This window comes from Nuphar pumila, chromosome 3, assembly GCF_984573655.1.
Source record: "Nuphar pumila chromosome 3, dmNupPumi1.hap1.1, whole genome shotgun sequence".
Lineage (NCBI taxonomy): Eukaryota > Viridiplantae > Streptophyta > Magnoliopsida > Nymphaeales > Nymphaeaceae > Nuphar > Nuphar pumila.
The window spans coordinates 134,280,689-134,308,419 of NC_143251.1; the positions used below are offsets into that span (position 1 = coordinate 134,280,689).

Below are 27,731 nucleotides of genomic sequence, written 5' to 3' on the forward strand. Positions count from 1 at the left end.
CCGTCCTGAGATTAATTAGTGTACAAGCTTGAAATAAATTAACTCCCAAAGTGTGAAACAAGCACTATCTGATAAATAAAATATGCCTACACACAAAACTTAAGATACTGATTTGTCGCATTGGCGAATTGCTCGAATATACAAAGCAAATACTTTTGGGATCAGGTACACATACATGACTTTGGTTATTATCCAAAAAATGGGTACTTAGATTACTGAACCCTCGTTCTATCCTACACAGTGTAAGGCACATAATCCCTATAATAAAAATAACCCTTCTGATCCATTCTATTCTGATCTCTAACTTGGAGAAGGCAGATGAGACAAGCTCGAGTGATTATGTTCTGATTTATGGGAGTAAGGCATCCCAATGGTCTTCATTCATTCGTAGGTCTACGGAGTTCGAGGCTATCCATGTGTCCTAGGTGATAGATCCCCAACTACTGCAATAGTCCAAGAAGTATCTTACTTTCTATTCTGCCTTAGCAGTGATTCTCCCGATCACGGACCGCCCGCTTTGGGTTTGCTACAATCAAGTACCCGAGATTAAAAGATCTAAGAATAATATACCCCCCAAAATGCCTCGGTTGTCTGCAATGGTCTTCCCCCACGTGCTAGGGTGGATGGTTAATTATCGAAACAACGACCCTTTCTAATCATAATTTAAATGAAAATATGCCTTAATTATGCAAACAATTATGTTATGTATTCTGTCTTACTTTTCAATAAAAATGTTTTATCAGAATTGATTGAATATGTTTAATATTCTAAATTACCGAAATTGGTATAGACTTACCAGACTGTCAAAAGTTTGATCTTTTAATGGATTTTTATTCAGATACAGGTTAGTGAATGTAGTGGGGCAAGAGCAGCATCGAGAAACTAGTACTCTCCGAAGGATCCAAGGACCAACTTGAGACTTTTGTTCATAATATTTTGTATTCCCAAGTTTTGAAGTATTTGTATATTTTGTCAGAAATGAGGTAAATAATATTTTGGTTTTCACTCTAATAATAACTTTGCTTTATTTCACTCATGTGACTCGCTCAAAATTTTCAAAACCGGACTCAATATTAAATCATTTTCAACTGTCAACATTTAAAGAAAAAAAATTAAAATTTTTAGTAAAATTTTGGCTTTTAAATTTCAGGGCATCACAAGTGAGGTACCTCTTCCGCCCCTGTACATGATCTTTCCACTCTACTATCTATACTCTTCATTTTTATCTCGATACTACTAGTGTAGGTGACTGCATCTTCAACTTCATCTATCCGAGCATTGAGGTTACCAATAACATAAGAACGAGCCAATGAATCATTCTTCTTTAGCACTAGATCACCATATCCCTCGTTAAATGCTTTCGGGATATGAGACAAGCTTGTAGAGACAAACCATTCAACCTTTTCTACACATTCAGACTTCGATATAGGCTACATAAACAACCAAACTGGAAGATAGGGGCATATGAATTGCTGAAACAAATGGAATAAAGTATTGAACATGCAAAGATAACTTGAAAATCATGCAATTCTTTCACAAAATAACTAACTCGTGCTAATTGTATAAAAAATAACTAATTCAAACTATTGTTTAAAAAAATAACTGATTTAACTGTTAAAGTTCTGCTTACTGAAAAAAATTGCCATCAGTGATTCTAAAATACTTAAGGATGAAATGTCGCTAATGAATCATCAAAAATAGTTGCCAAAAAAGTCATCAAAGGAAAGCATGTTAAAGACCATTGGTTTGGGACCACAAAGAACCCTAGTTTGTGCAAAAATAGCCCTAAAGTGTGAATAATGGGTTTTTATACTCAATCATTTTTTTGTGTAACCTTCATGAGGTATATGTGTTGATCCCTACATATATGCAACTTTAGTCCATTATTTGCAAAATTATATAATTCAATTTAACTTTGCATATATTTTTATGTAAACTTCATAAAATATATATGAATTAAGTAAAATATTTGTGAGGTTACGATATTCAATTTTACATGAAGTTCACACATTTTTTATGCAAACTTTGTATTATATATGCAAACTTAATCAAGTGTTTGCAAAGTTTCAAGGTTTGGGTTTAACATGATGTTCACAAATATGGTTATGTGAACTTCATGATGTTCGCAAAAAAAAAACATGTAGACCTACGATATATCATGTGAACTTCGTGAGTTTTGCACATACGAAGGGTAAAAAAGTTCTAACAAAGTTGGGTATTTATGATTTTGGACATGGGGTAGATTTCAGAAATTATGGGGCATTTCAAGAAATATGTCATTTTTGTCGTACAGTACAATCATGTTTTTTTTACTGTTTCAAAAGTTGTCACTATGTGTGTACAAACACACACATGCAGAGAGAGAGAGAGAGTTTAAGGATTATTGTTTCTATGGAAACAAGAAATGCATGACTACAACCTACATGAAATGTGATTGCATTTTTATCAGAAATGTGCTTAAACTATATTACGGAGACAGAGGTGATGCCCTGGATTCCCGTGCTCGAAGAGACTGAAATTCATGAAGTTTTAGCACATTCCTTTTCCTGATTCCATTTCTGAACTTGTAAGTTGCTGTGAAATCCATATCAGTTGAGAGCTGATCATGCCTAATCGATTCTTGGAGAGTTTTCTTTCTCAAGTACTTTAATGCCTGAGCTTGAACTAGAATCCATCAGACAGAAAAAGATGGATATCCAGTCAGTAGATACAAAAATCCAGTTCTAGTATATGCTCTTAAATATTTGCAATTGACAGAGTTCGCAATTAAGTTCTAAAACAACTTTGAGACATACATAGCAGTTTAATAATCTCTCTCTCACACACACATACACTATGCAGGCAGAGGGAGAAAAGTGACCTGCTACCTTTTTGTTCGATGACAATATTTGTCGAGCACAAAAAGATTCAAAATCTCAAGCATATGACAAACCTTATAACAAGGTTCTATGAAATGACCTGTGATTTTTTATATTTTATAATCAATATCAAGTGATTTATTGCATGCAAGAAAAAGATACCAGATTCATTTCGAGGTATTATCCCCAAGAAAAGAACAACACTTAAACACATTATGCTAAGATGCCCTCAATTCTCATAAACCAGCAAAGATACATGGTACTTGAAGATAGTCGAAAATAAGTATTTGGTGCCTTCTGGAAAAAATAAGCTAATGTATATCTTGAACTGCCTTCCCTTTGGTATAGGATGTAGCACAATATTGTATCAAGGGTCTGAGGCAGGCATCCAAGAAGGGTATAAAGTATGTGTTTTCAGCTGAGACTGTGTTGTGGGCTGAGTCATGATGGCACTGCACGCATCAAAGAAATGTAAAGAATGCATTTTTTCAGCTAATTCATGACAGGACTATATTATGGCCAGGTCTTCAATGCTCTCTCTCTCTCTCTCTCTCTCTCTATATATATATATATATATATATATATATATATATATTTTGTTACAATTGATTGTACCTACAATTGAGTTGAAATCTCATGATGAGTTGTTTTGACTCAATCTAACCTCATAGATGTGTTCAGCATGCTCAATTTAGTAGGAATCAACCCTTGGATCATGTTTTTTCATAGAAAAAACATGTTTTTATAAGTCAGAAAAAATCAATGCATTCATAGACGTTGATTTTTGGATCACCTGAAAAAACTGTATACAAGTCGAATTCAGATGATAAAAAAATCCTGTTCCCACTAGTAAAAACATGTAGATGTAGATCACATCCTATGTAACATGGACTCTTCTAACAGGGCACAATACAAGCATCACTCGCACCCATGCGGGTGCAACACTTAGACATGGCTTCCTTTGTGTCAGGTGAAGTCAATCACACTGAGGTCCATTTCTGTCTAAAAGTAGTTTCAGTTAACCCTAACCAAGTTCAGTTATATATATATATATATATATATATATGCACACACACATACCCAGGAGGGTATATATATGGTGTCAGATATGAAAGGAAAAAAAACACTGTTTGCTAAGTCGATTGTAAATACAATCAACTGTAGCAAACATTAACTATATATATAGCTGTTATGTCATAATAGCCAGCACTTCATTGCACCATCACAGTGCTTAGCATACATCGGCAGACCAACATTTACATGAGTAAAGTATCTGGATCATTGTTATATAGTGTTGTCTATTACCTCCATGCCTTGTTGAACACATCATGCTTGATATCATTTTTGTGTGCATGAACATGTGATTATTTATAATAAGAAGCCCTAGGTAGATAGGAGCATTACACTCGCAGCACATATTATCACATTGTAAGGTGTTTTATGACATGAGTGTAAACAATAGATGAAGAAGACAAGTCCGGAATCTCTCTGTCATAGGTCTGGATGTTCCATTGCAAAGTATAACTATACTTTGGAAACATACGACAAATTATGGATCTTCCCCAGGTATGTACATAACTATTTGGGACTGGAATACTACCACATATTACAGCATAATACAATAGTGTCATTATATGGCATTCCAACAATAAGCTCCCTTAAAATTCAAACCTTCATCAGAACAAGACATGAACCCATCAATGGCTCACGGCCAAAGTCTCAGATTGGCATTGTCATAGGTCATGATTGCACAATATCACTTTTGTATGGAGAAGAGTCATTTGATTAATCTAAGGATTGATTGGGACCACTTGCTTCCAGGGCCAATTGTTGGTTGAATGTTTTATCTGTATGGAAGTGCTGACTAAACGACAAGCATTATGCAAATCAAAATACATACAAGAGGGACTTGAATACTAGAATGTATAAGATAGCCTTTTCCCATCCATTATGGAGTATTGGTTACTATCAATGATGTAATTTGAAGGAAAACATATACCAAGCATTATTGATTACAATGAGTGATTTAATTTGAAGGATATACCAAGCATTATTGATTACTATGAATGATTTAATTTGAAGGAAAAGGTACAACAAGCATACACTTCAGAACTGTCATTTGAACACAATGTAAAATCTAAAAGGAAAAAGCGCAATCAGGAATAATGCAAATGAAATTTTTAACTGATGAATTCTACCAGGCTTTGGAAACAGAATTTGTTTAAGTGTTGAACAGATTATTCATTGTAATTCTTTCCAGAAGCAATTTTGGATAGTAAAATATTACAATGAAATAAACATATATTTAAGGTAAAAATCTCAAGCAACTAACATACCTGAACCTGAAGCAGATAATGTCATGGCAGCATCTCTTAGTTGCTGGAATTTCTCAAAATCTTCTCCTTTTAATTGGCAAATACCATTTGTAGGATCTAGAGCATTGGTAGATGGAATGCAAGATAGCACACGATCATAACACTGTAATCACAAAGTAGGATATAAGCTTTCTATAATTAAAAACAAGTTCAAAACAGAATTCATTCATTACAACCATATCCTACATTCAGAAATATGAATCAGAGAATTAAGCAAGGATTTTGTCAATGATAATGTGTAACACATCTTATTTTGCGTGAACATGAAGGGACAAAAAATACAAAAAATGTTACATCACCCCTTCTCTGGGCCTTCCAAATGCAATTATGCCCAAAGCTTTCCTACCAACCCTTTACCATTCAGCTCACTGAACTAAAAGTTGGACTGCAATGTTGATTTGTTTCCTTCTCATGGTATCATATGCAATCTAAAATATTCAAAAGAGAATACAATGCTGGGCATTTGAAGGAAATAACATAAAACAAATTAGATTAATTGGATATCTATAACTTTTTAACTAGCTAGACCAGATCATACATGCTAGGATAGTGGATTATGAGTTCTGTATCACTAGGTGCCAGGAGAACCAGTATGCCTGGTAGAATAACTGGACTTTCAGCAATTCTAACATGTTTCTTAGATTCATTTTGGCCATGCTGCAAATGAGTCACCAAAATCAGGCATCTCTTGGTAAGAGAGGTTATTGCATGCCTGATCCATGTTAATAGAGACAAGGCCTAAGGTAGAAATTTCATCTGTTGACCAACTTCCACCTGTAGGTACATATATTGTTTGATTGCTAAATCAAGTATCTCTAGCTGAAAAAATATAATTTATTTGTACCTTGTATTAATAAGGTTCCCATATGAAGACTTTAGATAGGATATGTTATTTAGACATAGGAAATAAACCAAGAGAGAAACATGATCTCATGAAGGAAGGGGGGTAACAACACAGAAAAAGATTGTCATGCTTCTTGGAACTAAAACAGATTGGATTCTTGGAGAAGCATGAATTGTGGAACTCGTGTTCCTCATGATGTACCCTTTTCTGGAGCTTCCACCCCATGGCATTTTAGAAAAAAAATTGATATAAGTAGCATATATTAATATAACTACAGCTCAACTGTTAAAACAAAGAAATTTCTATAAAAAAGGCACAGAAAATATATGCTAATATGAACAAGCCAAAAGCTTTGCATTGCAAAGTAATCAACCTATCTTTGGTAGTGTGCAATTCAGTAAGTCACTCGAACATAAAATCAGAAGAGTATGGTAACAAACACTTGCATGACAAACTAAGTTAAACCTAACATTGTAAAAAAAAATGTCTATATTAAGAAACAAGAAAGATTATTTCAACTTTTGGGAGATCAGCACTACCTTGAGGACCAAAACAAATGAAAGAGAAAGGCAACACTAGCAAGTCCTACCTTGATTGCAATTGAATAGAATCCATTATCAAATGAATCTTGAGCAAGAGTGAGCCATTCATCATATGACACTTCCAACCATGGAGTTTTGGTACAACCATCTTCACGGAGAAGCAGAGCCTCATATTTCAATGCCAAACACCTCTGAAAACAAAAAGGCATGAAAAACACATTTAAAGAAACTATAGTATGTGTACAGTGATACATGTATTTACCATTTAACGAAGGAAGAAGTAGACAGGTGTTACAAGGATCAGAGATGGCAGATGTCCACAATATATGTGAAATGATAACCTGATGCATTCTATTTGGTCAAAATGTATTTGTTTTGTGAGTTTAGCCCGACTCTTATCTTCAAAATCAGTTTCTTGTGAAACTGCTGATCTATTAAAGAAGTTAGCTACTTCATAGTTATTCACTTTCTTTTGCTCTGAAGAAGGCATGTTAAGAAGGGTGTTACTCAAGCAAGACTAGGACCATCTGAACTAAAGCATAAGCATTTATCTGCCATTTTAATAGCAAAAGGGAAGCAATTACTCATCAAAAGAATTAACAGAGATGATTCAAATGTCTGAATGATTCATATGTTGCAGTTGCGGATTTAACATTTGTGAGTAGCAGTTGGAAATCTGCCGAACTAGGCTATGGTTGTTAATCAGCTTTTATTTCTGAAAATTTTGGGTTAGTGGACCATTGAAGTGGTTTGTCTTAGTATCCATGGAGTTCTGCCAAAATGACAACACCAAACGTGTGGTGGATGTGTAGCTGCAGAGTTGTATCGTCATGAAAGAAATAAAGATCTATGTTGAAATCGGCCAGGAACAACCACATGCAGAATCGTACTAACTCAGGGAGTTTAAATATCCCCCCACCAGATGAATAATGAATGTTCACAACACCTGTTTATTCTGCACCTTAGGAATCAGAACTCAAGTCCTCATGCTTACTCAAATATGGCACTTTGATGTGGATCCTAGTAGCCAGAAAAACTATGCAAATCGGCCACCCTTCTCTTCTGCCAAAGAAAACTTTATGCTCTTAGATGATCAGCACATCGAAAAGGGATGATGCCTTTTATTTCACATCTGGAATGCAATAGGTGAGATACGTGTCTACATGGGTGCATGCAAACTTCATGCAATCCTGCACACTGGAACACAGATGCGAAAATGCTCATCCCATGTTCATGATTCTTGGTATGGGGCCCAATGTAGTGCGGCACTCCCCCGCACAGAACGAGCTGGTTTAATTAACAATGATATTCCTAATGCATCTCAGTGCATTAAGGATGATTCAGTCCATTAATAATTTATCATAAAGATCCAGATTTCATTATAAATCATTCCCAGCAGGATTACTGTTTGAAACATTTCAGTTAAATCAGGCAATTGACTAGTAAAAAGTGGAAATATCAGGACTAAAGAATGCCCACATCACTGTGTCATGAACTCCAGCTAAAACAAGCAATCGACCAGTAAAAAAGAAAATGTCTGCACTAAAGAATGATGAACAAAATACAGTGCCACAAGGTCACGTTCGTGGATCGTTCCAGCAAATTGCTTGCTCATTACAGAGCCTTGTCACATTGTTCATGTCAAGCTAAGTTTCCCAGCACACTTTGTGATGCAGTGATCAGGAGGATCACTCCTGAGCCCTGCAGATTGATACCAAAACTAGAGAAGAACTATGATCTATTGAATGTAATCAAACAGAACAATAAAGAAAGCAATAAAAAAAGGGGTTCTCATTCTCTGAATTCCTCTCTCCTCTCTCAGAACAAATATATACAATCGACCTGGATCTGGATTTGGTGGTAGGTCTAATGCATAGATCCAACAAACCAAGTTAGGTCTGAATCAAGCTAGGGAGGTGAAGGGCTAAATCTTTGTCTCCTTTCTCCTTCGGTGACCGACCAGATCTACGCACAGGTGGATCACGCTGACTAGACTCCGAGTTTGTAACGGGATCCAATTCATGTTCCATATCACCATGCATAGGATTCAAATCCTGGACCGAAGCATTAGGATCAGAGGCTCCGTTGTGCATCATTCTCCCCTAGCTGAAGAGAATTCGACTATGGCGAATTAAATGTATAGTGATAAAGAAACAGGTCAGAAACATTGAAGATTGGCGAAAATTGCCACTCATCAGGCAACTCAAGCAGGTATAAATTGTTCCCTAACTTCTGGAGGTCTTCAACAGACCATATTTACATGGCCTCAGTTTCTCATATGACCCTACTGAAACCCGTTCTGGGCATAAGAACACCATGACTAGATCACCGACCTCAAAAAAAAATGACTTTGTCCTTTATCAACATGAGACATGTATTTGGCATAGCTTTCCTCGAGTTTTTGCTTAACCTGAGAATGAATTTCTTGCATGTAATCAACAATGTTTTAAGTTGCAGGCGCAAGTGTGTCTAGTCTAGGAACAGGAGCCAAATCCACAATATGGGTGGGGGAACACCCATAAAAAAATTTGAAGGACGACCTTCCAATGGAACAGTTCAGCATGTTATTGTAGGCAAACTTAGCTTTCGGTAAGACAATCCAAGTCTTGATGTGATCCCTAACTAAGCTCCTTAGCAAATTACCCAATGTACCAGTATGAGGGTGGTACATGCTACTAAACTGGATCTTGGTTTTCAACAGGGCCCACAACGACCTCCAAATATGATCCAAAAAATGAGTGTCACAATCGGAGGTGATAGTTCGAGGAAGTTCATGGTAATAAGCTACTTCTTTAAAGTAATAATAAGCAACTAAGGACGCATCAGTTTACATGGAATAAATATATCCACTTTTGAAAATCAGTCAACAACGAGAAGAGCAAAATCAAAACCTCCAATTGTCTGAAATGAAGTGAATAACAATCACAATGAAATGTCACTAAGGGCTATAAGAGATCACAAACACACAAGGACCACTATTGGGTCAAATACAATCTCACAAAGGAGACAATCACAAGATCACAATCTCACCAAAACACAATGTAAAATATATATTTTTATATCACATCAAATATGCTTGTAAAAAAGAATAAATATACACATGAGAGGGGCTCTATTTATAGTCATACATGGAAGAAAGGGAGGCAGTCTAACAGTCATTGGACTGCCTCCGACGGTCATATTTATGACTGTTGGGAGCAATCCAACAACTAGTTTGACTGCCTCCCAACAATTATATTTTACTAAAACAAAAAAAAAGACAATACAGTCCCTACTAGACTGCATTTATTACAATGACCAAAAAAGACCAAAATACCCTTGATATACATACATACATACATATATATATATATATATGATATATGAAAAATATGAATTAATACAATCAGATAGTAAGGACTCATTATGTGTCATGTAAAAAGAGGCTCCCGAATCCAAAATCCAAGAGGACTTACACAAAGGAGAAGAGGAAGAGACAGCGACACCAGATATAGGAGTGGCTTTTAGGATTTGTAAAATGGCCTTCGCAATTTGGGCAATTGTCAAATCATTGAAATTATTTCATCTTCTTGTTTCTTGAGGTTCCTTATGTGCCCTGGTTCTTTACAATAATGACAAGTAATCTTACTTCCTTTGTAAACCTCCTCACTTTAAGAAAAAATACAATGGAGAGGGATATAATGAGAAAAGCTTTAGGTTTTTACATAGTTTTGAGGACTTGATACGGCAAGAACCTCATCACTAGTCTTGTGCATTCTAAGTCTAGTTTCTTCTTAACATGTTTGAGCAAGGGCCTCACTTATAGAAGGAGTGAAAATTCTATAAAGTAGAGATGACCGAACTTGCTCAAATTCCGGTCTAAAGCCATATAAGAAAGGAAAAAGATTTTCTCTACTTGTTATCTCATTTCAATTGCCGAACCTTCCCACTTAGGCTCTAGCATAGCCAATTTATTCCAAATAGGAGATAAAAGACCATAAAAATCTCTTACACTCTTATCTCCTTGCTTGGTAGTACGCAACTTATCTTTGAGATAATATAGTCGAGCTATGTCATTTTGAATGAATGCGCTCTTTAAAAAATCCCATGCATAACATGCTTTTTTGAACTTGATGATATTGGTAGCAATCTTGAACTCCATGGTATTAATAAATCATGAGAGTATTTAAGCATTGTTAGCCTCCCAATCTTTCATTTTTCCTTGATATTCTTGCAAAGTTTTCTCCTTTTCTTCTTTGGAAAGAGCATTGATTTGGTCTCCTTCTTTTCTTGTTAGCTTTAGTTAGGGTTCATTAGTGGTTCCACTAACAAGACCCCATAGCTTTTTCCCATTTATATGGTTTTTCATGGCGGTAGCCCGCATCAAGTAGTTCATTGAGTTTGTAGGAGATGCCAGATGAGGATTCTCTTTAACCCATGGTAACAATCGCAAGATGGCTTAAAGATGAAGAGCAAGGCTTGAAGATCACCACCACCACAAAAAAAGCACACTTAAGATGATTTTCAATCACAATAGAATGCCACTAAGGGCAACAAGATATCACAAACACATAACGACCACTGTTGTGTCAAATACAAACTCACAAAGGAGACAATCACAAGATCACAATCTTACCAAAACACAATATAAAAATATATAGTTTCATATAACATCAAATATGCTTGTAAAAAAGCTTAAATATACACATGAGAGAGGCTCTATTTATAGATCCATACATGGAACTCCTACGATCATATTTATGATAGTTGGGAGCAGTCCAACGACGGCCTCCCAACAATCATATTTGATTAAGACATAAAAAAAATAGAAAAATAAATAAAAACTATATTGTGCCTATTAGACTGTATTTATTACAATGAACAAAAAGACCAAAATACCCTTGATATACATATATATATATATATATCGATATATTATATTTTAACATTATCTTGGGTAAGCCAAGAACAAGGTCCATGGACATGGTCCCACGGTCTATCAGGAATGGGAAGGGGAGTATACAAACTTGTGTTATGCTTATTCCCTTTGGCAACCAGGCACACATGAGAACACTGAACAAATCTAATGACATCTCACCTTAGTTTGGGCCAACAATATCTCTCATCCAAGAGGGCAAAGGTCTTGTCTTGACCAAGATGACCCGCTAACCTGCCCCCGTGCAATTCTGAAATTAGGTATAATCTGAGAGAAGAGTCGGGAATACAAAACTTATTCTCTCGAAATAAATATCCATCATGTATCAAAAACTTTAAGTCATGGGGATATTTATTTGCAATGCAATTCTTCCAGACGTTCTAAAAATTAGGATTGGACTGGGATAGCTCCTTATAATTCTCAAATCCCACAACTTGAACATACATTGTAGTAAGGAGGTTATTCTTCTGGCTAAATGCATCAACTACCATGTTGAGAGTTCCATATTGATGTCTAATTGTGAAGGTAAACTATTGCAAGTCGCTAACCCATTTAGCATGACGAGAACTTAGCTTTCATTGACTATTAAGGTATTTTAGAGCTTTATAGTCAGTGTATAACAGTACAAGACAAATTCCTTATAAATGAGGTAATTCCTCCAATAATGGAGGGCTTGTACTACTATATAAAACTTTAAATCATATGTGGAGTATTGGCGCTTAGTTGATGTCAACTTTTCATAAAAAATGATAGGGCAACAATTTTGGCTAAAAACTGCACCAATTCCCATATGAGAGGCATCACACTTAACCTCAAATACCTTTAAAAAGTCTGGAAGAGCTAAGACAGGGGCATGGGTCATCTGCTTAATAAGCTAAAAAACCTTCTTAGTTGCAGTTGGTATCCATCGAAGTACAGTACCCTTAAAACATTCCGTAATAGGAGTCATAACGGTGCTGAAATTTCGAATGAACCTACGATAGAAGGTTGCCAACCCATGAAAGCTATGAACATCTCCAATGGATTTAGGGGTTCGCCAATCAACTATTGCCTGCACCTTTGAAGGGTCAACCTTAACTCACTTAGATGACATGACAAATCCTAAAAAAATGAGGCTAGATGTCAAGAAGACATACTTTTTGGCATTCACATACAATTTCTCCATACCCAGTGTTTCTAAAACTTGCTTCAAGTGTGACACATGTGTCATCGCAGTAGAGTTGTAAACAAGAATAAGATCGAAATACACAAGCACAAATTTTCCCAGAAATGGTCGAAGCACTTGTTAAAATAATATGTAATTCTTGATATACATATATTTATAAATATACGTATATCAAGGGCTTTTTGGTTATTTCATATATTGTACTTTAGCACAGTCCATTAGGGACTGAAAAGTCTTTTATTTTTCTATTTTTTGTTTTTTGAACTTTATGTAGCCGTTGGGGGGCTGACAGTCCAACACATGTTGGACTGCCCCCCTTTTGTGAGAGCAAGTGAGGCTCTATAAATAGAGCCTCACTTCTTATTGTAAGCCATGCTTGTAAAAGCATTTTTGTGCAAATATATGAAATTCTTTTTTGGCTTTAAGCCTTGTGCTATTTTGTGAAAGTGATATTCGGTATCTCCTTCGTGAGATTGTTATTGGTCCATTAGTGACCATTTTTATTTGTGTACTTGTGTAGCCTTTCATTGGCATTGTAATAGTGCACTCTTGTTTCATTACATGGTATCAAAGCTAAGGTCTTTAAAAAAGCTTACTTAGTGATCCTTCGTGTGGTAGTGCCCTTCACGCTCGTGCTAGCCGCTTCTCTATTCAAATTTTTTGCAATTCATTATAGGAGAAAGAGATTTTGCCTCTGTCATCACATACAAGCTAAATGAGAACAACTATTTAATGTAAGCGACGGCAATGGAGAATCACATCAAAAGCAAAAAGCTATGAGGCTTTGTTAATGGCTCCACTAATGAACCCCAACTCAAATTGATTAGAAGAGAAGGAGATCAAGTCAAAGTATTGTCCGAAGAAGAAAAGGAAAAGGCTTTACAAGAATACCAAGATAAGTTGAAAGATTGAGAAGCAAGCAACACTCAAATTCTCTCATGGTTTATAAATACCATGGAATTTAAGATTGCCACCAACATCATCAAATTCAAGAAAGCAAGCGATGCATGGATTTTATTAAAGAATTCGTTCATTTAAAAGGATATGGCTAGACTATATTACCTCCAAGACAAGGTACGTAATGCTAAACAAGGAGACAAAAGTGTGAGAGATTTTTATGGGGTTTTATCTCTTATTTGGAACGAATTAACCATGTTAGAACCTAAGTGGGAAGGTTTGACTATTAAAATGAGAAAAGCTCAAATAGAAAGAGAAAATATTTTCTCTTTCCTTTATGGCCTCCGAACGGAATTTGAACAAGTTAGGTCATCTTTACTTCATAGGACCTCAATTCCTTCTATAAGTGATGCTCTTGCGCAAATTTGCCAAAAGAAAACAAGACTTGGCATGTACAAGTCAAATGATGAGGTTCTTGCCATGGCAAGACGGAGAAACTTTGTAAAAACATATAAACCCCATCATTTTGAAAAGAAAAACAATGAGGAAGGATATCATGAAGGATACAAGGGTGGATAAAGGGCAAAATCATTTGTCATCATTGTAAGGAACCAGAACACATAAGACCGAATTGCCCTAAATTCAAGAAAGTAGCCGCTTTAAGTGAAGAAATTCAAGATATCAAGAAAGAAGGCAATTTCAATGATTCGACAATTGCTCAAATAGCAGAGGCCGTTTCACACATCCTTAAGGCTACTCCTACACCCGATGCCACCATCTCTTCTTCCTCTACTCCAGGTAAGTTCACTTGGATTTTGGATTCGGGAGCGTCTTTTCATATGACATATAATGAATCTCTAGTAGCCGATTGCACCAATTCATACTTTTCATGTGTGTCAACCGCCGATGGCACTTCTTTAAAAGTCAAAAGTATAGGGAATCATAAAAGACACTTCAAAAAAATTTTGTGATCCAAATATAAGGGTTATTCCAAAATTAGATGTAAACCTTCTTTCAGTTTCTCCAATTTTCAATAATGGCTGTAAAGTCTTATTCTCATCTAAGGCTTGTTGGGTGCAGGATCTCCAGTTACGGAAGCTGATTGGGCAAGGCCATAGAAGAAGAGATCTCGATTATATGGACTTTTTATGTCTACCAAAAAACTCTTTTTGTAATCATGTCAAAGATATGGATTTAGATCGTTGGCATAAAAGATTAGGACATCCAAGTCTGTCCAAATTATGTCATTTTCCATTTGTGGAAAAATTTTGTAAAGATAAAGATTTTGTACGTGAAGATTGCATACTTGAAAAGATGCAAATGATACCTTTTGGATCAAGAACTTTCTCATCTAGTGAAATCTTTCAATTGGTGCACTCGGATGTATTGGTCCCGCTCCTGTTATGTCAAAGGGAGAATATTTATATTATGTTACATTCATAGATGATTTCAGTAGACATACTTGGATTTTCTTCCTCAAGCTTAAATCAGAAGTTTTTTCGTGTTTTAAAATTTTTCATAACCTTGTTATAAACCAATTTAAAACAAATATTAAAGTCTTTTGCTACGACTTTAGGAGAGAGTTTCTCTCAAATGAATTTCAATCATATCTAAAAGCTCATGGAATTTTACACCAACGATCTTGTCCAAAGACTCCTCAACAAAATGATATTTCTGAAAGAAAGCATCGTCACATTATTGAGACTGCTAGAACCCTTCTTATCTCAAAGAATATTTCAAAACAATTTTGGGCCGAAGCTGCACTTACCGCAGTACACTTAATAAATAGAATGCCTTCTCAAGTCTTGGAAAACAAATCTCCAATTGAAAAACTTTTTAAAATTTCTCCTGACTTGAAAAGATTAAGGGTATTTGGATATAAGTGTTTTGTGCTTCTTGAAAAATATAACAAACTCTCGTCCAAAACCATAAAATGTGTCTTTCTTAGATATGTCGAGGATCAAAAAGATTATTGATGCTATGATCCAAACAAATGATAAACTTTATGTGTCCAAAAATGTCACTTTTCTTGAAAAAGAAAATGGATTTGATTTTAAAAATCCAAGGAAGAAGTTGTGAAAATGTCTATGAATAGACAATACGCATACAAGCATAAATACTTTACAAAAGAAGTGTACGAAGACACTCTCACAACACTTGAACAAAATACGCAAAAAGTGTAATAATAGCAAACATGCAATAATGCATGTATTTCATAAAAGATGCAAATGCTTGAGACTCTCAAGCTTAGGAAAAACAAAAGGGGAACACCCCTATTTATACAAGAAGGAGAAGGTGCAAAGGGGCTCCCAAAGGAGTCGTTGGGGAGCCCCCAACGTTCACATTTGTGACCGTTGGGGGCCCCCAACGACTCTATTGGGGGACCCCCAATGCACCTTTTATGAAAAAGCAAAAAGAATAAAAAATAAATACAGAAAAATAAAGATAAAAAATTACAACATATTCCAAATAGAATATGCGCAAGTAAGGAAATTACAAGAATACCCTTTTCGGGTAAAATAAAGTAAAATATATAAATATATATATTTATATATATAGAGATACATATACTATATTATATGCATATGTATCTCTATGTATATAAGTATATATATTTATACTTACAAAAAAGATTTTTGGGAGGTACATTTTAACACCCCCCCTCAAACTTACGGTGCGATAACCGCAAGTTTGCCAAGAAGGAAATGAAATCTGGGCGAACATAGAGCTTTTGTGAAGTCTGCAAGTTGATATTCAGCCGTCACGTATGGTAGATCAATAACCTTCTTCAAGTATTCTTCTCTGACATAATGGCACTCCATCTCTATATGCTTTGTTCGCTCGTAAAAGGTGTGATTCTTGGCAATATAAATTGCACTTTTGTTGTCACAACACAGCTCTGTTGGTTCTCTGATAAACACTCCCATATCTTCCAAAAGGCGTTGAATTCATACAATTTCCATGGTGGTAGATGTCATGGCTCTATATTCGGCTTCAGTGGATGACAGAGAGACCTTATGTTGCTTTTTACATCGCCATGAGATCAAGGACTCACCTAAGAAAACACAGAAAACAGTGGTGGAGTGACGGTTACTAATGTCACCTCCCCAATCTAAGTCAGTATAAGCAAGTAATTTTAATTCAGAAGAAGAAGATAGAAATACTCCCTTATTTATTGTCCCCTTCAAATATCTAATGATGCGAAGGATAACACTCATATGAACGGTTGTAGGAGCATGCTGGAACTGACTGGCAATGTGTATAGCATGTGACAAATCGGGTCGAGTAATGCTAAGGTACATTAAAGAACCTACCAACTGCCTCTAAGAAGTAGGATCAGTTAGAGGAACACTGTCGTCAACCTTCATTTTTTATCCCACAACTTCAGGAGTTTCGCATACTTTGTCATCAGAAATTCCTGATCTGTCAATAATCTCACAAGCAAGTTTAGACTGAGATAGGAAGTAACCACGTTGCGAATAAGCAACCTCAATTCCAAGAAAATATGTCAGAAAACCCAAGTCCGACATCTCAAATTTTGAAGTCAAGACGGACTTAATACCCTTGACTCCTTGAACATCATCACCTGTGATTAGCATCTCATCAACATAGAGCAAAAGTATCACAATCCCTGTATTAGATTTTCTAGTAAATAAAGCAGTGTCAGTATAACATGAGGAAAAAACATTTTCCAGCATAACACTGGTAAACCTGTCATACCAGGCTTTGGGAGCCTGTTTCAAACCATAGAGGGCCTTTCGAAGACGAAGAACTTTATCTTTAGGAACCTTCATGCCTGGTGGGGCTTCCATATATACTTCTTCGTTAAGATCACCATTTAAAAAAGCATTTTTCACATCCATTTGAAAAATGTTTCAATTTTTAATGGATGCAATAGTAATAAGACATCTAACTGTAACCATTCGGGCTACAGGAGCAAAAGTTTCTTCATAATCAATTCCATATTTTTGTCCATACCCTTTTGCGACTAGGCGAGCCTTATACCTTTCTAAAGATCCGTCGCACTTAGTTTTAACCTTAAAAACCCATCGACAACATATAGTTTTCTTTCCTATAGGTAGAGTTTGGAAATCCCAAGTTTCAGCCTTTTTAAGAGCATTAAGTTCATTTTGCATGGCTTCCTGCCATTCTATACATTTTTTAGCTTCTTTAAAATTCCTTGGTTCAAAATAAGAATGAATGGCACTAAGACAAGCCCTATATCGGGGTGAGAAGGAATCAAAAGAGACAAAACGAGTTGGAGGTCTCCTATTGCTTTCAGATCTTCGGTGATCTAGAGTAGGAACAAGTTCACTATATTGGTCAATAGCACTTCTAAAGGTGTCTTGGTTTCTACGAGAGTAGGTTATTGGATCACTTGAAATTCTACTTTCTTGTTCATTATGTGAGTTATGTTCACCCACATCACCATCATTTTCTTCATCATGATTTGATGATACATCATCATCACTAGATATATCATCATTACTAGACAATAAGTCAAATAGGAAGGAATAATCAAAATTTTCTTGTTGAAAAACATTTTTTTCAAAACCATTTTCATTTTCTAAAAAAGTTACATTTCTAGAAACATATAACTTATCATCTCGAAGATCATAACAATGAAACCCCTTTTGAGTTTCGGAATATCCAAGAAAGGCACAAGGGATAGCCTTGGGAGAAAGCTTGTCATTATTATCCGTAAGTATAAAACACTTACACCAAAAAACTCGTAACCTATTATAATTAGGTTCAAGCTTATATAATATCTCAAAAGGGGATATTTTTCCTAATATCCTAGATGGTAAGCGATTTATCAGATAAACAGAGGCAAGAGCTGCTTCTGCCCAAAAAAATTTAGGAAAATTTTGGGAAATAAGAAGGGTCCTAGTGGTCTCAATGATGTGCCTATGTTTTCTTTCGGTCAACCCATTCTGTTGAGGAGTTTTGTGACAAGACCTTTGGTGAACAATTCCGTGATCCTCAAGGTATACTTTAAATTGATTGGAGAGATATTCTCCTCCAGAATCACTTCTAAATATCTTTATGTTGCTGTTGAATTGATTCTTGATCATTGAATGGAAAGTTTTAAAACATGAAAAAACTTCATGTTTGAATTTAAGAAAATAGATCCACAAATATCTGGAAAAATCATCCACAAAAATGACATAATAAGAAAAGCCTCCTTTTGAAGCAACAGGTGCGGGTCCCCAAACATCCGAATGAACAATTTCGAAAGTTTTAGAAGAGAACATAGTTCTTTGCCCAAAAGGTAAACTTTGCATTTTTCCGAGAATACAATCATTACAATAAAAAGAACTTTTACATGGGTCTTTTGCAAAATGTAAATAAGACAATTTGGTGATATCAGGATGACCAAGTCTTTTGTACCACACATTTATATCTTTGTTTCGGGGCAACATTACAAAAAAATTTGGAACTTGAAGAGATTCCATATAGTATAAGTCTCCTTTTCTAAAGTCTTCCCCAATCAATTTCCCGGATCGGCGATCCTGTATTAAACATTTATCACAAGAGAATTTAATATCGCAACCATGGTCCGAGAGTTGAGAAACAGAGAGAAGGTTTAAGTTTAGTTTAGTTATAAATCTAATTTTTGGAATAAAAAAATCTTGAGTTTCAAAATTACCTATTCCTTTAATTTCAAGAGAAGTTTCATCCGCAGTAGAAACAAAAGATGGAGAAACATTTTTTGAATAATCGGAAAGCGAAAACATGTTTGGGGACATATGAAAAGATGCACCGGAGTCCAAAAGCCAAGAGACTTTACCTGGAGAAGAAGTGGTAGACACAGCGGCACCTGAGGTAGCTCCCTTGAGGAGGGGTTGAAGGGCTTCCACTATTTGATTTAAAGAGAGTGACCCACTTGATGATGCCTCCTCCTTTTGTGGTGCACCAGTGGTAGCCATTGCGAGAAGCTTTTTCCATTTGGGACATATGGGTTTAATATGCCCCGGTTCTTTACAGAAATGACAAATAATTTTACTATAGTCCCTTTTTCCTCTTTGCCCACTATTTTCACCTTGACTTTGTGGTTTAAAATGAGGAGGACGATAGGTTCTTACATTGTTTCTGGGTCTTGATACGGCATTGGCTTTATTGTTTTCTTCATAATTACAAGGAACCACAAGAACATTTGATCCTTGTTTACATAAACTCATACGAGTCTCCTCACCACTTAATTTGGTGAGTACATCTTCAAGAGAGGGAGGAGTAAATGAGGATAGAAGAGATGACCTTATTTGCTCAAATTCGGGTCTTAGCCCATTCAAAAAATTGAAGAAACGATCTTCTTCAAGTTGCTTGTGACGGAGTTCGATTGCATCTCCACTCCATTTTGGTTCAAGCATTGCAAGCTCATCCCAAATGGAGGAAAGATCGGCATAATACTCCCTAATAGTCATTTCACCTTGAGAAAGGGAGAGCGCCTTCTTTTGAAGATAATACTTGTGTGATAGATCCCTTGATGTATACATTTTCTCAAGATAATGCCAAGCTTCGGATGCCTTTTTTAACTTAATAATGTTGGCATTAATCTTAGTTTCAACGGATGAAAAGAACCAAGAAAGAACCTTGAAATTCTTCATTTCCCACTCATCGTGCTTCTTAGAATAATCTTCAAGAGCTTTGACCCTTTCTTCTCCTTCAAGAATCTTGATTTCACTTTCGTTTACCTCCGTTATTTTGGGTTCCGGTTCCGAAATTGTGCCTTGCACATAACCCCATAGCCCCTTCCCTTTTATGTGAGGGACCCATTTAATTTGAAACCAAGAGTAAAATGAGACTCTTTTTCGCCCATTATGAAGTAAAGAGGAAGGGAGAAAGGCTGTACCAACATAATATTTCAAATTCTAGTTTGCGCAAGATCCTTCTAAAATATTTGAGAAGCAAGATGCACCACTTCAACCACCAAAAAATCGAAGGCACGCTTTTCGAGGCACTCGAAAAGAGATGAATCCCATGATCTTCAATCACCAACCGAGCTCTGATACCATGTGAAAATGTCTATGAATAGACAATACACATACAAGCATAAATACTTTACAAAAGAAGTGTACGAAGACACTCTCACAACACTTGAACAAAATACGCAAAAAGCGTAATAATAGCAAACATGCAATAATGCATGTATTTCATAAAAGATGCAAATGCTTGAGACTCTCAAGCTTAGGAAAAACAAAGGGGGAACACCCCTATTTATACAAGAAGGAGAAGGTGCAAAGGGGCTCCCAAAGGATTCGTTGGGGAGCCCCCAACGGTCACATTTGTGACCGTTGGGGGGCCCCAACGACTCTATTGGGGGACCCCCAATGCACCTTTTATGAAAAAGCAAAAAGAATAAAAAATAAAAAAGAAATACAAAAAATAAAGATGAAAAATTACAACATATTCCAAATAGAATATGTGCAAGAAAGGAAATTACAAGAATACCCTTTTCGGGTAAAATAAAGTAAAATATATAAATATATATTTATATATATAGAGATACATATACATATAATATATATATATATATATGTATATGTATCTCTATGTATATAAGTATATATATTTATACTTACAACAAAGATTTTTGGGAGGTACATTTTAACAGAAGTCGAGTATGCCTTTTTATTTGATTTATTACCAAAATCAAATAATGAAATTGTTAATGACGTTGAAAATGTCGAATCTATTAATGACTCTAGTGAAGAAAGAGAACCATCCCAAAAATCTCTTACAGTATTTTAGAAGAAGTAATGGAGAGCATCCATGTGCCTTTGAAAGATATAATCAATCAACAAATATTTAGGAAACTAGTGTTAGGAGATCTGAACGAATCCATAGGCCTCCAACTAGATTTGAATCATATGAATCTTTTACTCCAAACTATAGAGATTACCTTATAGCTATCCATTCATATCATGAACCATCTAACTACAATGAAGCTAAAAACATAGACGAGTGGGTAGAATCCATCAAGATAGAATTAGATGTACTACATAAAGCTCATACCTAGACTATTCAACCTCTTCCCAAGAGAAAAAAAACTATAGGGTGTAGATGGGTCTTTAAAATCAAAACAAAAGGTGATGGATCCCTAGAAAGGTATAAAGCACGATTAGTTGCAAAAGGATACTCCTAGGAATATGGAATAGATTATAAGGAGACATTTGCTCTAATAGTTCATATGACCACAGTTAGGACTTTAGTTGCAGTAGCGTCCATTAGAAAATGGCCTATTTATCAATTAGACGTTAAAAATGCATTCCTAAATGAAAATTTAAACGAAGAAGTGTACATAGATCCTCCTCCTGGTTTGACTATTGAAAAGGGTATGGCTCTTCGACTTCAAAAGGCTTTATATGGGCTTAAGCAAGCCCCTAAAGCATGGTATGATCGGTTTAGTAATACATTATTGAACTTTGGTTTTAAATTTTGTAACACTGACACTGCTTTGTTTGTAAGATCTACATGTACTTCACTTATTATTATTCTTTTGTATGTTGATAATATGATTATCACTGACAATGATAAAAAAGAAATTGAAGAAATTAAAGTTATGCTTAAAAGGTCTTTTGACATGACTGACCTTGGTTTTTTGAGATATTTTCTAGGAATTGAAGTGGCTTACTCGCCAAAGGGATACATTTTATCTCAAATCAAGTTTGCAGCAGATATTGTTGCACGTTCGGAAATCACTGACACAAAGTATGCAGCCACACCTGAGACGATAAATGCAAAAATGAGAGTTGAACATGGAGTACTATTAGATGATCCAACTCTCTATAGGCAATTTATCGGATTGCAAATATATCTTTCTATTTCTAGACCTGACATCGCGCATGTTGTACACAATGCCAGCCAATTTCAACATGCGCCCACATCAGTTCACATGAGTGTCATATTGAGAATAGTTCAATACATCCAGAAAACTATTTCTAAAGGGCTATTTTTAGCATTTTCCTCATCTTTAAATCTTATTGCTTATACTAACTCTGACTGGGGAGGAGACCCCAATAATCGTCACTTAACTACTGGTTTTTGTGTACTTTTAGGTGATTCTCGCATCTCTTGGCGATGCAAGAAACAACAAAAGGTGTCTTTATCCTCCACAAAAGCTGAGTATAGGGCAATGGCTACAACAACCACCGAAGTTGTATGGATGCGAGCATTACTTACAGATATGGGAGTTGATATTTCAAAGCCTTCAAAATTATGTTGTGACAACAAAAATGCCATATATATTGTCAGCAATCAGACCTTTCACGAGCGAACAAAGCATATTGAAATGGATTGTCACTACGTTCGTAAAGAGTATTTTGAAGGGTACAATTATCTTATCTATCTTCAGTCTAAATTTCAGATTGCAAATTTTTTCACGAAAGCTCTTCCCTTTACCAAGATTCTTGTATTTTCTTAGCAAACTTTCGATGATCTCACCGTAAGTTTGAGGGGGAGTATTAAAATAATATGTAATTCTTGATATACGTATATTTATAAATATACATATATCAAGGGCTTTTTGGTCATTTCTTATATTGTACTTTAGCACAGTCCATTAGGGATTCAAAAGTCTTATTTTTTTATTTTTTGTTTTTTCTATTTTTTTTTTTGAACTTTATGTAGCCGTTCCCTTTTGTGAGAGCAAGTGAGGCTCTATAAATAGAGCCCCACTTCTTATTGTATGCCATGCTTGTAAAAGCATTTTTGTGCGAATATATGAAATTAATTTTTGGCTTTAAGCCTTGCGCTATTTTGTGAAAGTGATATTCCATATGTCCTTCGTGAAATTGTTATTGGTCCATTAGTGACCATTTTTATTTGTGCACTTGTGTAGCCTTTCATTGGCATTGTAATAGTGCACTCTTGTTTCATTACACTTGTCTCATAACATTCATGAAAGTACTAAGTACTGAGTGCATTCTACAAACGGAAGGGCATGACCATCCACTCATAGAGCCCCTCTTGAGTTTTGAAAGTTTACTTTCATTCATCTCCTTCACAAATGAAAATTTAATGATAACTACTTTTGTATCAATTCCATGGCCCCTTTTAGGGTTTCTTCAAATGCTTTCAATCCAACCTTCCTCGCATTGCTGGTGGGTGCAACCACGTTAGGAGCACTCCATGGTTGGAAGCGAACCCTACTGCACTCGGTTTTAACCGGGCAGCAGGGGGTTTCCCACCACCAAGGATGCACCTCCCTCGAGTTGCTCAACAATTGACACCAGGGGTGGCATTTCTTGCAAACTCTTTTAGACCTCCGATCCAATTATGATTTCTTTTCCCTTGGACGTTTGCTCCTAAGGTTTTTTGTTTTTCTATTTTGATTCCATAGGCTTTTCAAAGATGGCTCTCATCAAATCCGCCAATTGTGCAGACATGCATCTAAAACTCTCTTGCATTTCATGCATGTCTCCCCTTAACTCATCGAGGGCTTCATTTGTATGATCATGCTTTTCATTTAATTTGGGCATACCGCTCTCTAATCGTTGAATGCATGCTTCTAACTTTTCCATGGACTCTTATATGAACTATGCAAGAAGGCGATGAACGAAGGAAGCAACAGAAGCTCTAATACCAAATCTGATGCAGTAATCAGGAGGATCACTGCTGAACCCTGCATATCGATATCAAAACTAAGCAAACTATAATCTATTTATTGAAAAATTCAAGCAAGCAATAAAAAAAAGGGGTGCTAAATCTTTGAACTCTTCTCTTCTCTCTCAAAACAAACATATATAGTCTCTCTATAAAGATGAATCTAGATCTGGATCTGGATTTGGTGGCAGGTCTAATGCATATACCTAACAAACCAAGTTAAGTCCAGCTAGGGAGGTGAAGGGCTAATCCCTGCCACGGCAGCCCTTCATTGACCGATCTACGCACGGGTGGATCACCCTGACTAGGCTGTGGGTCTGTAACGAGATCCAAGTCAGGTTCGGCATGACTGCATAGGATTCAAATCCGAGACCGTAGCATTATGACAAAAGGCATCACGGGTCTGCTTTGCGTCAGGCGTTGACAATTTTGAGAAGACTCAGAAAATCCAAGGATGGAAGCAATTTGATCAGCATCGACAAACTGTCATGAAGTGCTTTGCCATTGCTCTCAAGTTTTTATCAGGAGAATAGAAGTTAACATAATAGAAAAATAATGAACTAAAAAAAGAAAGTATTCTTCTGAAATATCAGTTCATATTATAATATTAAAAGATTAACAACAAGAACATGATATTTTTAAATGCTGCAACCATCAGCGATGGAAATTAAGACTAACGAACAATAACAGGCCCGGCAATAAAATCAGAGAAGCAAAAAAGTTACATAGAATCAGCAAGTAGTATAACTCTCTCTTTATAACCCGAAGCCTAGTCCTTGTAGATTCAGCACTAGAAAGGATCATGGAGCAAGCTAATCCACGAAACTCCCTAGTGTGTTCCGTTAACCTGCCTGATATCTCCCCATTCCTCACATCCATGCGCATCCAGCCGATTCAAAATCAATTCATTATCAATTAGGGCATCGTTTTCCGATCTTGCAATTAGCGTTCGCAAAAGGCACGGCACGATTCACAAAAACAGAATAATCTTCTAGTAATTCTAAAAACTAGCACATACAGATGAAATCAGAAATGTGCACCCGGCCTATTTGAAACAGATTCATTATAATCAAGGCTTCCTTTCCCCACTACAATTCAACTCGCAAAGGCGCGGTAAAATTAACGAAAAGAAGAAGAAGGAGGAGGAGGAGGAGAATCTCCCAGTAATTCTCGACCTAGCACGTGCGCAAACAGGATAGGAAGTAAAAAAGCGAGGGCAGGATCGAGAGAAAGAAAAAGGGCGGAATTCAAGTACCTCGGCGTCGCCTGCGAGGGCGAAGGCGCAGACAAAGAACACGAGGACGCGAAGCTTCTCCTCGATGGGTTTAGACGCGGCTTCTTCGAGGACGGCTGAGATCTCGTTCCTCAGGATACCGCTCAGAGCGGATCGTGTGGCATGCAGGGAGACGACGTCTCCGGAGATGAGGATCGATTGCAGGAGTTCCAGAGTCGGTTTGTCGAGCCTGAGGAAGACAAAGGAACGCTTAGAGAGAGAGAGAGAGAGAGAGAGAGAGAGAGAGAGAGAGAGAGAGAGAGTACCTGCGGAGGGAGAGTCGGGAGCGGAAGAGGGAGAGTTGCTCCGCGCAGACGGCAGTGTTCGCTTCCCCCATTTTGGCGGGGATTCGAATCCCGCCCTTGTCCTCGTTCTTCGAAATTTAAAACGTTACGGATACCGATTCGGCTCGTGTAGCGGGAATGAACGTAGAGGTGATTAGCTCACCGAACCACGTTAACATCGTGGTCTTCTGTATTTCTCTTTACATAGTTGCCGAAGATCAGTGGCGATGAATATAGCCCTTCCATGGACAAAAGGCTTTGGCATTCCAAAGTGTCTCTGAAACCCCTGTTGCATATGGACAATGCTTTCACACTCACTATCAAGCCTCCGACCACCACAGGCATTATTTCTAAAACCTTACCCATCTTCTTTGCCCTTATGTTTCCTTCCCGGCTCCTGCAACTTATATAGACGCAAGTCCCATAAATTGAGCACTCAATTTTGTGTTGTATCTTCCTTGATGTTTGCATACAAATCTCATGAGAAAAAATTATTTATTTCAAGCTCATATTTCAATATATACGCTTTTAGGCTCTGTTTGGAAACTATAAGCATCGACGGGAGTTGAAGCAATTGGTAAAAACCTAGTCAAACTACCTTGGTGTTGGACGTTTGGAAACTGGTAATTGGGGTGGGTGTTATGCATTTGGGATGGGAAGTGAGGTCCTCTCCCTTGTATTTACACTAAAGAATGGAATTGATAGCTAGGTTGCCACCTTTTCAAATTGGCAATCCCTCATCCGACTACCAGTTTCTAAACGGAGCCTTATATCGCTCGTAATAGCATTCGATATAACTCTTTATCGTTGGATATGTCAGTGTCAGTATTTTCATAAGCATGATTTTTACACCAACATAAGTTTTATCAACCGCATTTAAATCTATAAAAAGTCATTTTATCTAAGGCTGATGTTTTAGCCAAACAACATGATGTTTTGAAAACATCTACTATTTTGGTAATATTGGGCTTTTTTTATATATTATTTATTTTTAATATTTTGATCTATTTTATATATATTTGTGTCTATGTGACTGGAGCTGGGTCTATTTCACACCAGCAGTATTCACGACACTCAGCTGCCTCAATAATAGGAGTTTGCTCTTAATTTGATGATTTAGGGTCGCTCCAAACTTTAAACCATTAAAAAAGACAGAACTATTAGTCATACCTTCAAACCGCAATTATGTTACAAAGAAGAAAAAAAAAGAAATTACATCCAAAAGCACAGAGCCGTGCATGTCATGGAACCCAATGACTGATGAAGTTAAAAAAGAAATAAATTTTAAACAATGCAAACGGGCTTGTTTAACTTTTGCAAAAGAATAAAACACAAATGGATAACTCTCTCAACCCTCAATAAACAAAGAAACCCTTATTAAAGAAACACTGAATTTGGAGTAAAAAAAAGAGTCTTGTTTGCCTCTTCTGTTGTAACTACACTGATGGGATATTTAAGCCAACAAACATACCCGCCAATCAATATCTTTGCAAGAAAATCCAGCAATCCTACCCAGCTTATACGTAGGTTATGATTAGAGAGGGAAGATGAGAAAAAAAAAAGGTAACTGTGAGGCTGACTGGCCAGAATACTCACCGGATAAAAATGTGTTGGTTGTAGAAAATGGCTGTGGGAAGGGAGAGAGAGATGAAGTCGACTTTGATGAGGAAGGTCGGACTTTTGCCTTTAACCTTTTTAGTTTTTCTTTTATGTTTAAAATGACTGTATGTAAGGAATATGAAGCAAAGTATGGTGATTATCAGGAAGCATAAGAGACAGATAAGTGACATCTGGGTTTGATAATGGTTTCAATCCAAATTAGGCGGATATTTAATGAGAAACATACATTTTTGGGGAGCTTCCTGAGTCTCAGCTTGAATATTAACGGAATTGGATTGGATTTAATTGCCCCTAGGGGGGTGGCATAGTGGGGTGGGGCTTGGCTGCTAGACAGACAGTCAAGGTTTGATTCC

The 27,731-nt window shown here is 36.4% G+C and overlaps 1 protein-coding gene across 2 annotated transcripts; it reads right to left on the reverse strand.

The window, feature by feature from the left end:
* Positions 1-2,405: 2,405 nt before the first annotated feature.
* LOC149843935 (protein DOUBLE-STRAND BREAK FORMATION) lies at positions 2,406-26,024 on the reverse strand. 2 transcript variants are annotated; one of them, XM_090001993.1, is made up of 5 exons: positions 25,741-26,024; positions 25,457-25,664; positions 6,667-6,810; positions 5,195-5,336; positions 2,406-2,664 (listed from the first exon to the last, which is right to left on the reverse strand). In XM_090001993.1, the coding sequence occupies exons 1-5, from the start codon at positions 25,809-25,811 to the stop codon at positions 2,468-2,470; spliced, it is 762 nt and encodes a 253-aa protein (XP_089858119.1). In that variant the 5' UTR covers positions 25,812-26,024; the 3' UTR covers positions 2,406-2,467. The 2 variants fall into 2 exon arrangements, with proteins under 2 accessions (XP_089858119.1, XP_089858120.1); XM_090001994.1 differs by lacking the exon at positions 2,406-2,664 and adding an exon at positions 3,212-3,310.
* Between the last annotated feature and the right edge of the window lie 1,707 nt (positions 26,025-27,731).